At 41.6% G+C, this 12,211-nt stretch overlaps 1 protein-coding gene across 2 annotated transcripts in view; it reads right to left on the reverse strand.

Moving 5' to 3' along the window:
• Positions 1-236: 236 nt before the first annotated feature.
• Positions 237-12,211, reverse strand: part of LOC126298689 (solute carrier family 22 member 7-like) — a 155,663-nt gene continuing 143,688 nt past the window's right edge. For both annotated transcript variants that reach the window (XM_049990127.1, XM_049990126.1), the window contains one exon: positions 237-506. In XM_049990127.1, coding sequence (XP_049846084.1) covers positions 309-506 — 198 coding nt within the window. In that variant the 3' untranslated portion in view covers positions 237-308. The remainder of the gene's footprint in view (positions 507-12,211) is intronic.

The raw sequence follows: 12,211 nt of genomic DNA on the forward strand, positions 1-12,211 counted from the left end.
TTCCAATACTTACTTAACATTTTAATACGATAATCGAGTAAGGAATAAATTATTATTTTCAATTTTATAAGAAATTCACTGTGTCTAAAATAATTATGGATGTTTTCATTAGGTATTATATTTATCTTGTTCCCAGCGAAATGCATCTGTGGTATTTTGTTAATGCTTACTAAAGAAACATCAGTCATTATAATAGTGGTATGGCACAAAGCAGACGTGTAAAATAATACCCAGAATTTCGAGAAATTATATTTTATTCACCGATACATAAAAATAAGCTTACAGTTTGAGGTGCACTGATATATAAACTAGGGCCTTTTGCTTCCTAACGCTCCTTTAGGGGGAAAAATCCAGTACTTCTGCGACTGGCCAAATGTAGAAACATCCACTAAAGTCTCTGGAAGCATCTTGTTCAAGGATTCTGGTAGAAATGATATCAGAAGCGAAGTAATAAGCATAATGGTTCCAAGTATTCCAAACATGTACCGAGATTCAATTTCTGCTCCCTGAGAAAGAAAAACTGAAGTTACGTTATGTTATGTTAAGATATAGTTCTGCAAGACTTATACTCGAAAGGATCAAACAAGAGATTGTAACATATACGCTGAAGCGCCAAAGAAACCTGTATAGGCATGCGTATTCAAATACAGACATATGTAAACAGGCAGAGTACGGCGCAGCGGTCGGCAGCTTCTATATTAGAAAACAAGTGTCTGGCGCAGTTGTTAGATCGGTTACAGCTGCTACAATGGCAAGTTATCAAGATTTAATTGAGTTTGAACGTGGCGTTCAGTCGGCGCACGAGCAATGGGACACAGTATCTCCGAGGTAGCGAAAGTTGCGATGAAGTGGAGATTTTCCCGTACGACCATTTCACGAGTATACCGTGAATATCACGAATCCAGTAAAACATCAAATCTCCGACATCGCTGCAGCCGGAAATAGATCCTGCAAGAACGGGACCGACGTCGACTGAAGAGAATCGTTCAACGTGACGCAAGTGCAACCCGTCCGCAAATTGCTCCAGACTTCAATGCTGGGACATTAACAAGTGTCATCATTCGAACCATTCAACGAAACATCATCGACGTGGGCTTTCGGAGCCGAATGCCAATTCGTGTACGCTTGATGACTGCACGACACAACGCCTTAGGCCTCGCCTGGGCCCGTCAACACCGACGTCGGGTTGATGACTGGAAAAATATTGCCTGGTAGCATGAGTCTCGTTTTAAATTGTATCGAAAGGATGAACGTGTACGGGTATCGAGACAACCTCATGAATACATGGACCCTGTGCGTCAGCAGGGGACGGTTCAAGCTGGTGGAGGCTCTGTAATGGTGTGGAATGTGTGCAGTTGGAGTAATATGGGACCCATGACACGTCTAGATACGACTTTGACATGTGACACGTACGTAAGGATCCTGTCTGATCGCCTGCATCCATTCATCTTCATTGTGCATTCCGATGGACTTGGGCAATCTAGCATGACAACGCGACATCCCACACGTCCAGAATTGATACAGAGTGACTCCATGAACACTCTTCTGAGTTTAAACACATCCGCTGGACACCAAACTCCCCAGGCATGGACATTATTGAGCATATCTGGGATACCTTGCAACGTGCTGTTCAGAAGAGATCTCCACCCCATCGTACTCTTATGGATTTATGGAGAGCTTTAGAGGATTCATGGTGTCAGTTCCCTCCAGCACAACTTCAGATGTTAGTCGAGACCCTGCCACTTCGTGTTGTGGCACTGCTACGTGCAGTTGTAGCGTAGCAGTTGTAGCAGTTTCTTTGGCTCTTCAGTGTACATATAATGAGAAAATAAAATAAAAATACAGTTATTTTTAACTTAAAAGCGTAGTTAACAAAAAAAGCTACTAATTTTTGGACACTTCTGATAGAAGCTTCTGGATTTATACGTATGGTGCGTAAACATGTGACCACTATATTTCTAATACCGTACATGAAGATTTTATTATTAATTTCCCATATGGCAGTCTGTCTAGGCAAATGTGGTATATTATAGATTACATTGTGATCTATGATTATAAAGAGCTACTACAACTCTTGTCCACTAGAGCCACTAATAGTCACAACAGTTCAATAGATCCTGTTATAATGTATAAAATGCAGTAAAATTTTGCAAAATAATCAGTTTTGTAGAATTAATAATATGTCAGCCAAATACAAAATACTCTCTCATATTTATTTAGTCGTACTAAGCAAAATAAGTACAGCAACTTACTGAAAAAACGCCTATGTACTTACAGTTGGTATTATCTATGGCAAGACAAGCATTGAAGATGGCAAATACAACAATTGTCAGTTTCTTGTACTGTGAACATGCACATCACATTTCATGTGAAGTATCTCCTGATTTGCTGTAGCATATACATTAATAAGGGCTATGGGCTGTCGTTATTTTGAGACATTTAAAGTATAAAACTAAAAAGATACAGTACAAAACACAGTTTATTTATATTTCTGTGGGAGATAATTCGTTCCAGCTATACTAACCATCATCAGACGAAAATTGCGGACCACTGTGAAACCCAAACCAGGAGCCACTGTGCAATTCTATACGATGTCTGTCACCAGCAGTCAGTAATTTTACTAGTTTCAGTAATTTTTCATACTGGAGTGAATATAAACCACACTCAAATATAAGCTGCACCCTTTATTTTGGAAGAGGGATGGAGGTGGGTGTGGAAGACAGAAACTCAGTGTAGAAAATTTTACATCACTGTACCCACTTACATTTGCATGACTACTCTACAGTTCACACTGAAGTACGTGGCGAAGGGTTCATCAAATCACCGTCAGACTACTTTTGCAGTTTTATTCTCGATCAGCAAGTAAGAAAAACGAACACTTAAATCTTCCTTTTACTGATTACTACTTTATTATAGTTTAAGTGTGTTGCAGTGCTTATTAGTTTACTGTAATAGTAGCGCCATAGGTAACAAATGTGAATGTTACCGAAGGTTGATTGGTATGGGAGAAAGATTTAGGATTGTAGGTTGTGTTTCACTGGGGACAATGAAGCGGGGAAGTAAAAAAAAGTGTAAGATGAGCCATTTTCATGGAGTTCTGGATTATGCAGTCGAGACAAGGAACTCGCAGAACAGGGGACAAAGATTTGTGTCCTCCAAGCAGGAACAGAACTGGCATATTTTGAATTAGATACGTTAAACGGTGAAACAGATAGTATGAGCTGGGAGTAGGAGACAAGTAATGGGCAGAAAGAGAAAACCTCATAAATCACACTTCAAATTCCGATTAGCAATCAGCTTGACTTGTTACCTGAATCACAGGAAGAGCCTCAACCACTGTCTGAGCTTAATAGGGAGCAGCAGATTCGTAGGAATGACTAAGGTTAGGTCGGTAGAAGAGTCACGTAGAAAAAAAAGAGTTTTCATACTAGGGAGCAGTCATGCAGTGGTGTGGGCCGATTGCTACAAGAAAAACTAAACGTAGAATACCATGTCACAAGCATTGTGAAACCTAGCGCCAAACTCAGCCAGGTGACAGAGAACATAGGAGCCTCGTGCAGAGATTTTGATGGCAAGGGTAAGGTATTTACAATAGGAGGACCAGGAAACAGCCTGGTAACAACAACAATATAGCATTAAAGGTGGCCTGGAGGAAATACGATGGTTGTCCATAAAGTAAGTTCCAATCTGTCGTGAAATGGACACCACAGTGAAAAATTCGATGAAGCTTTGCACAGATGTGTTGGGTAGTGTCTCTAGTATGACCATTAATCGCATCAAGATGCTTTCTTCAGTTGTGAGCGCACTGTGAGCGAGTAAAGGTGTCTAGAACAGCAATGTCTTCCGCCAAGTAGGAGGGGTCGCTGAGAGGCTTCGCCTTAATGGATGCAGCCCACCTAACACCACTGTTACGCACTTCCTTCTTCATGGCAATTCTCAGCCGCACTCTGCAGGGGCAGTGAAGACACTCCTGCAGCATTTTCGATGGGAAGTGTCCGATCACCCACAACACAGCCCTAATTGGCTCGTCCTGAGTATCATCTCTGTTCACATGAAACGCTGGATAAGAAGACAACACTTGGGAGCAGGCTACGCACTACAGACCAGTGTAAAGAATTATCGGAAAGCACAGGCGGCTGTCTTCTATGACGATGGTGTTGGAAATTTTGTTTAACGCTCCAAAATATGTCTAAGCCGGAGCGGCGACTATGTAGAGAAATATCTGGAAAGTGTGGCTAACTCTTGCAAATAAACAAATAAAATGTTTGTGATTTTCACTGTGGTTTCCATTTAGCGACCGACCAGAACAACCCTCGTAGAAGCAGCAACAGCACACACTCGTGGGAGGGGGTTCTTCAGGGTTTGCAGTGGTATGACCAGCCCTGAGTTAACATTGCTGTTAGCCGTGTGAACAAAGAGCTAAGCAAATTGCATTAGACTGAAACAGAGTCTCAAAAGTATGCTGTGCCTGTAACTGTGATTGAGAGATGGGGATGCATGGTCTGCACCTGAACAGCACGGTGAAGGAAAGATTAGCTGAGCCTCTTGCAGGAAATATAAGAGAGGCCACAAGCACACAAGATAAAATCCCTGTGATTGCTGGAATTAAAGAGGCACATTTTTAGAATAGAGTCAGGTTAGAGATAGAGAATCGAAAGCAGTGCTAGACATGTAACAGTTTGCGGAAAAATGAAATCGATTTGTTTCATTAGAACATTAAATGGTTGAAAAGTAAGATAAATGAGTTTATTGTATGCTTGGAAGACGTCGAAAATTCTGAAGCGATAGATGTTCTGTGCCTCTCTGAACACCATGAAACCACAGGGATGGAGTAGTTAAATATCAGGGTTTTATAGTCTTGCGTCATTGTGGTGTAATCATGGAAAAAAAGGAGCGTTGCACCATATGTAAAAGTTAGAACGAAGTCAATCATATTGAAACAAATAGTTTTCGTATTGATCAGAACCTAGAAGCAAGTGCTTGTGATTTGCTATTGCAGAATACTACTCTGATAATTGTAACAGTTTACAGATTCCTTCTAGCAAACTTTCAGCCATTTATGAGAAATCTAGATGCTTTATTGAGCTACACAAGTTGCAAGTACTTTCAACAATCACTTTCTAAATGTAGCAGCAAATACAGGAGTAAACGGTTTGGTTGAAGAAGCAAGAGAATATATTAAAAATTTCAGTCCACAAACTATTAAAGTAGCACCAACATCCGTCACCGAAATTAATACAATCATAAAAATTCTAAAAAAAAAAGCAATAGCTCATATGAGGTTGATGAAATTTAAAACAGAATTATGAAAAGTTGTTGCAACTTAATAAGTAATGTTTTTGTGATATATGCAATACATCACTGGCGAAGAGAATTTTTGAATACAGGATAAATTATGCAATTATTAAACTAATTCTAAACATTTTTCGTCCAGTTCCCTTACTGACTTATTTTTCCAAAATATCCGAAAATGTAACGTACTCAAGAGTAGTCCGACACTTAAGTGGAAACGATTTACTTAGCACATCACACTTTGGATTCCAGAAGGGTTGCTCTACTGAGAATGCTACTTATACATTAACTCATCAAACAGTACAAACCTTAAATTATAATATATTGTCAGTTGGCATTTTATGGGCTCTTCCAAAGGTGTTTGACTGTGCAGATCACCATACTCTCTTAGAAAACTCAAGTTTTATGGAGTTGATGGCTTTACACACAGTGGGACTGAATCATGCTTAACAAACAGAATGCCGCTACGGTCGCAGGTTCGAATCCTGCCTCGGGCGTGGATGAGTGTGATCTCCTTAGGTTAAGTAGGTTTAATTAGTTCTAAGTTCTAGGCGACTGATGACCTCAGGAGTTAAGTCGCATAGTGCTCAGAGCCATTTGAACCATTTTAACAAACAAAATGCAAAAAAGTAATGCTGAATAATTCAGACAATGTTAGAGAGGTAGAAAATGTAAGTGACTAGGAGGAAAAAAAATTACAAGGAGACTTCCACAGAATTCAGCTTTAGGTCCACTCCTATTCCTAATACATTTGAATGACCTTCTACATAACATTCAACAAGCAAAAATTGTTCCTTTTGCAGACGATTCTAACGTTATGATGTATCCCATTAGAGAGAAAGGAACAGTAGAGTTGGCCTATAATATTTTCCAAAGAATTATTAAGCGGTTCTCTGAAAATGGACTCTCCCTAAATTTTGAAGAAAAACACACTACATTCTGTTCTGTATAACAAACAGAGTCATAGCAACAACTGATGTAGTAACATGATCAGGAGGAAGTGAATAGGGTACAACGCTCCAAATTTTTGAATATATGCAACGAGGAAAACGTGAACTTGAAGAAGCATATTTATGATCTTCTAAAACAATTAAGTTCAGCTACTTTTGCTCTTCATACACTTGCTAATCTTGGAAACAAACCTATCAACCTCATCACATACGTTGCATATTTCAACCCAACAATGTCGTGCAGAATAAGTTTCTGTGGTAACTCATCACTTAGAAAGAAAGTATTGATTGCACAGAGAAGAACTGTAAGAATAATATGTGGTGTTCACCCACGGGCGTCGTAAAGGTACCTTTCCAAGCAGCTAGGCATTTTAACTGTGCCGTCACTATATATACATTCGCTAATGAAATTCGTGATGAATAAACCATAACAGTAGAACAGTGATGTCAATACTTGCAACATTAGAGGGAACAATGACCTTTATTATCCATTGTTTAAGCTGACTGTGGCTCATAAATGAGTTCAATATGTAGTAACAAAAAATTTTTGGTCATTTGCCCCATAACATAAAATGACTGACATGTGGCAAAGCAAGTTTTAAATGTAATTTAAAATCATTTCTGTTGCAAAACCTCTTCTACTGATGAATTTCTGCTTAAAAACTAACAGTTATTGGAAAGGTTATATGAGATTAATTCGGGATTTTTTTTCAATATAATTTTTTTTTTGCAGCATGCAATTCTATTGAAAAAAAATTCAGAGTTAACCTCGTACTACCTTTCCAATAACTAAGTTTTTAAGCAGAAATGAGAAAGAAAACTGGCGGTCTACAGATCGGAGCTTGGAATGTCAGATCCCTTAATAGGGCAAATAGGTTAGAAAATTTAAAAAGGGAAATGGATAGGTTAAAGTTAGATATAATGGGAATTAGTGAAGTTCGGTGGCAGGAGGAGCAAGACTTTTGGTCAGGTGAATACAGGGTTATAAATACAAAATCAAATAGGGGTAATGCAGGCATAGGTTTAATAATGAATAAATAAAATAGGAGTAGAGGTAAGCTACTACATACAGCATAGTGAACGCATTATTGTGGGCAAGATAGACACGAAGCCCACGCATACTACAGTAGTACCAGTTTATATGCCAACTAGCTCTGCAGATGACGAAGAAATTGATGAAATGTATGATGAGATAAAAGAAATTATTCAAGTAGTGAAGGGAGACGAAAATTTAATAGTCATGGGTGACTGGAATTCAAGAGTAGGAAAAGGAAGAGAAGGCAACAAAGTAGGTGAATATGGATTAGGGCTAAGAAATGAAAGAGGAAGCCGCCTGGTAGAATTTTGCGCAGAGCAAAATTTAATCATAGCTAACACTTGGTTTAAGAATCATGAAAGAAGTTGTATACGTGGAAGAACCCTGGAGATACTAAAAGGTATCACATAGATTATATAACGGTAAGAAAGAGATTTAGGAACCAGGTTTTAAATTGTAAGATATTTCCAGGCGCAGATGTGGAATCTATTGGTTATGAACTGTAGATTAAAACTGAAGAAACTGCAAAAAGGTGGGAATTTAAGGAGATGGGACCTGGATAAACTGAAAGAACCAGAGGTTGTACAGAGTTTCAGGGAGAGCATAAGGGAACAATTGACAGGAATGGGGGAAAGACATACAGTAGAAGAAGAATGGGTAGCTTTGAGGGATGAAATATTGAAGGCAGCAGAGGATCAAATAGGTAAAAAAGACGAGGGCTAGTAGAAACCCTTGGGTAACAGAAGAAATACTGAATTTAATTGATGAAACGAGAGAATATAAAAATGCAGTAATTAAAGCAGGCAAAAAGGAATACAAACGTCTCAAAAAAGAGATCGAGAGGAAGTGCAAAATGGCTAAGCAGGGATGGCTAGAGGACAAATGTAAGGAAGCAGAGTCTTATCTCACTAGGAGTAAGATAGATACTGCCTACAGGAAAATTAAAGAAAACTTTGGAGAAAGGAGAACCACTTGCATGAATATCAAGAGCTTTGATGGAAACCCAATTCTAAGCAAAGAAGGGAAAGCAGAAAGGTGGAACGAGTATATAGAGGGTCTATACAAGGGCGACGTACTTGAGGACAATATTGTGGAAATGGAAGAGGATATACAATCCCGGAAATTAAAATAAGAACACGGTGAATTCATTGTCCCAGGAAGGGGAAACTTTATTGACACATTCCTGGGGTCAGATACATCACATGATCACACTGACAGAACCACAGGCACATAGACACAGGCAACAGAGCATGCACAATGTCGGAACTAGTACAGTGTATATCCACCTTTCGCAGCAATGCAGGCTGCTATTCTCCCATGGAGACGATCGTAGAGATGCTGGATGTAGTCCTGTGGAACGGCTTGCCATGCCATTTCCACCTGGCGCCTCAGTTGGACCAGCGTTCGTGCTGGACGTGCAGACCGCGTGAAACGACGCTTCATCCAGTCCCAAACATGCTCAATGGGGGACAGATCCGGAGATGTTGCTGGCCAGGGTAGTTGACTTACACCTTCTAGAGCACGTTGGGTGGCACGGGATACATGCGGACGTGCATTGTCCTGTTGGAACAGCAAGTTCCCTTGCCGGTCTAGGAATGGTAGAACGATAGGTTCGATGACGGTTTGGATGTACCGTGCACTATTCAGTGTCCCCTCGACGATCACCAGAGGTGTACGGCCAGTGTAGGTGATCGCTCTCCACACCATGATGCCGGGTGTTGGCCCTGTGTTCCCGCGGTCGTATGCAGTCCTGATTGTGGCGCTCACTTGCACGGCGCCAAACACGCATACGACCATCATTGGCACCAAGGCAGAAGCGACTCTCATCGCTGAAGACGACACGTCTCCATTCGTCCCTTCACTCACGCCTGTCGCGACACCACTGGAGGCGGGCTGCACGATGTTGGGGCGTGAGCGGAAGACGGCCTAACGGTGTGCGGGACCGTAGCCCAGCTTGATGGAGACGGTTGCGAATGGTCCTCGCTGATAACCCAGGAGCAACAGTGTCCCTAATTTGCTGGGAAGTGGCGGTGCGGTCCCCTACGGCACTGCGTAGGATCCTACGGTCTTGGCGTACATCCGTGCGTCGCTGCGGTCCGGTCCCAGGTCGACGGGCACGTGCACCTTCCGCCGACCACTGGCGACAACATCGATGCACTGTGGAGACTTCACGCCCCACGTGTTGAGCAATTCAGCGATACGTCCACCCGGCCTCCCGCATGCCCACTATACGCCCTCGCTTAAAGTCCGTCAACTGGACATACGGTTCACGTCCACGCTGTCGCGGCATGCTACCAGTGTTAAAGACTGCGATGGAGCTCCGTATGCCACGGCAAACTGGCTGACACTGACGGCGGCGGTGCACAAATGCTGCGCAGCTAGCGCCATTCGACGGCCAACACCGCGGTCCCTGGTGTGTCCGCTGTGCCGTGCGTGTGATCATTGCTTGTACAGCCCTCTCGCAGTGTCCGGAGCAAGTATGGTGGGTCTGACACACCGGTGTCAATGTGTTCTTTTTTCCATTTCCAGGAGTGTAGATGAAGATGAAATGGGAGATACGATACTGCTTGAAGAGTTTGACAGAGCACTGAAAGACTTGAGTCGAAACAAGGCCCCGGGAGTAGAACTACTGACGGCCTCGGGAGAGCCAGTCCTGACAAAACTCTACCATCTGGTGAGCAAGATGTATGAGACAGGCGAAATACCCTCAGACTTCAAGAAGAATATAATAATTCAAATCCCAAAGAAAACAGGTGTTGACAGATGTGAAAATTACCGAACTATCAGTTTAATAAGTCACAGCTGCAAAATACTAACGCGAATTATTTACAGACGAATGGAAAAACTGATAGAAGCCGACCTCGGGGAAGATCAGTTTGGATTCCGCAGAAATATTGGAACATGTGAGGTAATACTGTCTCAACGACTTATCTTAGAAGAAAGATTAAAGGAAGGCAAACCTACGTTTCTAGCATTTGTAGACTTAGAGAAAGCTTCTGACAATGTTGGTTGGAATACTCTCTTTCAAGTTCTGAAGGTCGCAGGAGTAAAATACAGGGAGCGAAGGCTATTTACAATTTGTACAGAAACCAGATGGCAGTTAAGAGTCAAGGGGTATGAAAGGGAAGCAGTGGTTGGGAAGGGAGTGAGACAGGGTTGTAGCCTATCCCCGATGTTATTCAATCTGTATATTGAGCAAGCAGTAAAGAAAACAAAAAGAAATTCCAGGGAGAAGAAATAAAAACTTTGAGGTTCGCCGATAACATTGTAATTCTGTCAGAGACAGCAAAGGACTTGGAAGAGCAGTTGAACGGAATCTACAGTGTCTTGAAAGGAGAGTATAAGATCAACATAAACAAAAGCAAAACGAGGATAATGGTATGTGGTCGAATTAAGTCGGGCCATGCTGAGGGAGTTAGATTAGGAAATGAGACACTTAAAGTAGTAAAGGAGTTTTGCTATTTGGGGAGCAAAATAACTGATGATGGTCGAAGTAGAGAGGATATAAAATGTAGACTGGCAATGGCAAGGAAAGCGTTTCTGAAGAAGAAAAATTTGTTAACATCGAGTATAGATTTAAATGTCAGGAAGTTGTACCTGAAAGTATTTGTATGGAGTGTAGCCATGTATGGAAGTGAAACGTGGACGATACATAGTTTGGACAAGAAGAGAACAGAAGCTTTCGAAATGTGGTGCTACAGAAGAATGCTGAAGATTAGATGGGTAGATCACATAACTAATGAGGAGGTATTGAATAGAATTGGGGACAAGAGGAGCTTGTGGCACAACTTGACTAGAAGAAGGGATCGGTTGGTAGGACATGTTCTGAGACATCAAGGGATCCCCAATTTAGTATTGGAGGGCAGCGTGGAGGGTAAAAATCGTAGAGGGAGACCAGGAGATGAATACACTAAGCAGATTCATAAGGATGTAGGCTGCAGTAGGTACTGGGAGATGAAGAAGCTTGCACAGGGTAGAGTAGCATGGAGAGCTGCATCAAATCAGTCCCAGGACTGAAGACCACAACAACAACAACAACAGAATTTGTTTATTTGATATAATTAGACGTTGTTGTATTTTGCATACAATTTGACATCCAATCTACTTTACTATGTAATTACTGTTCAAACTTAGGCACTCGACTTAGTGTTATCTACTCAAAAAATCTTTCAGTTTCTGGAATAAGTGACAGTCACTTGGGAGCTGAGTCCAGGTTGTATGGCGGATGTTGAAAAATTTGCCACTGAAACCGCTGTCCTGTATCACTCCCGCTGCATGCGAACGTGCATTATCATGGAGGTGGATGACTGCACTGGTTAGCATTCCGCGCTGCTTGTTATTAATGGCGAGGCGAAGTCGTTGAAACGTCTAACAGTAAGCCGCTACAGTCTACTAATTTTGAAACGGTTATCTACTTGGAATTTGTGTTTCACTCCTTGTTTTGAGTCCGTCAGTCATCGCTGAGGGCTGAACCGAGCAATATTCTTTGTGAACATTCGTCCCCCGTTAAACAAGATATACCACGTTCGAACCGACACCTCGTTCGTCACGTTTCCGTAAACCTCAGTTAACTATCTATAAACTTCGATGGGTCGGACTTTTTGCGCGTTTAAAAAGAGGATAACACTGCGCACTTCACACTTGGCGGGATCGTTATTTTTGTCAGACATTTTAAAGTCGCACAGCTAAGCAGTAATCAACCGTGCCGTACTGGATCTCAGCAGCCGCCAAGCTCAACCGGATGATTACCAAGTCCAGTGGTCGGTCAGGGGGCTGCGGTCACGTGTCAACACAAAACGTTCTTTACGTTCCGAATGATCGTAATATAATGTCTTAAGAATAGTTGCATGAATAGGGCTAAAAATTATGTGTTCATTATCGTTAACACTAATCGTGTTTTGACATCTTGAAGACTGACACGTTCATTTCGATA

The sequence above is a fragment of the Schistocerca gregaria genome, chromosome X (genome assembly GCF_023897955.1).
Source record: "Schistocerca gregaria isolate iqSchGreg1 chromosome X, iqSchGreg1.2, whole genome shotgun sequence".
Classification (NCBI taxonomy): Eukaryota; Metazoa; Arthropoda; class Insecta; order Orthoptera; family Acrididae; genus Schistocerca; species Schistocerca gregaria.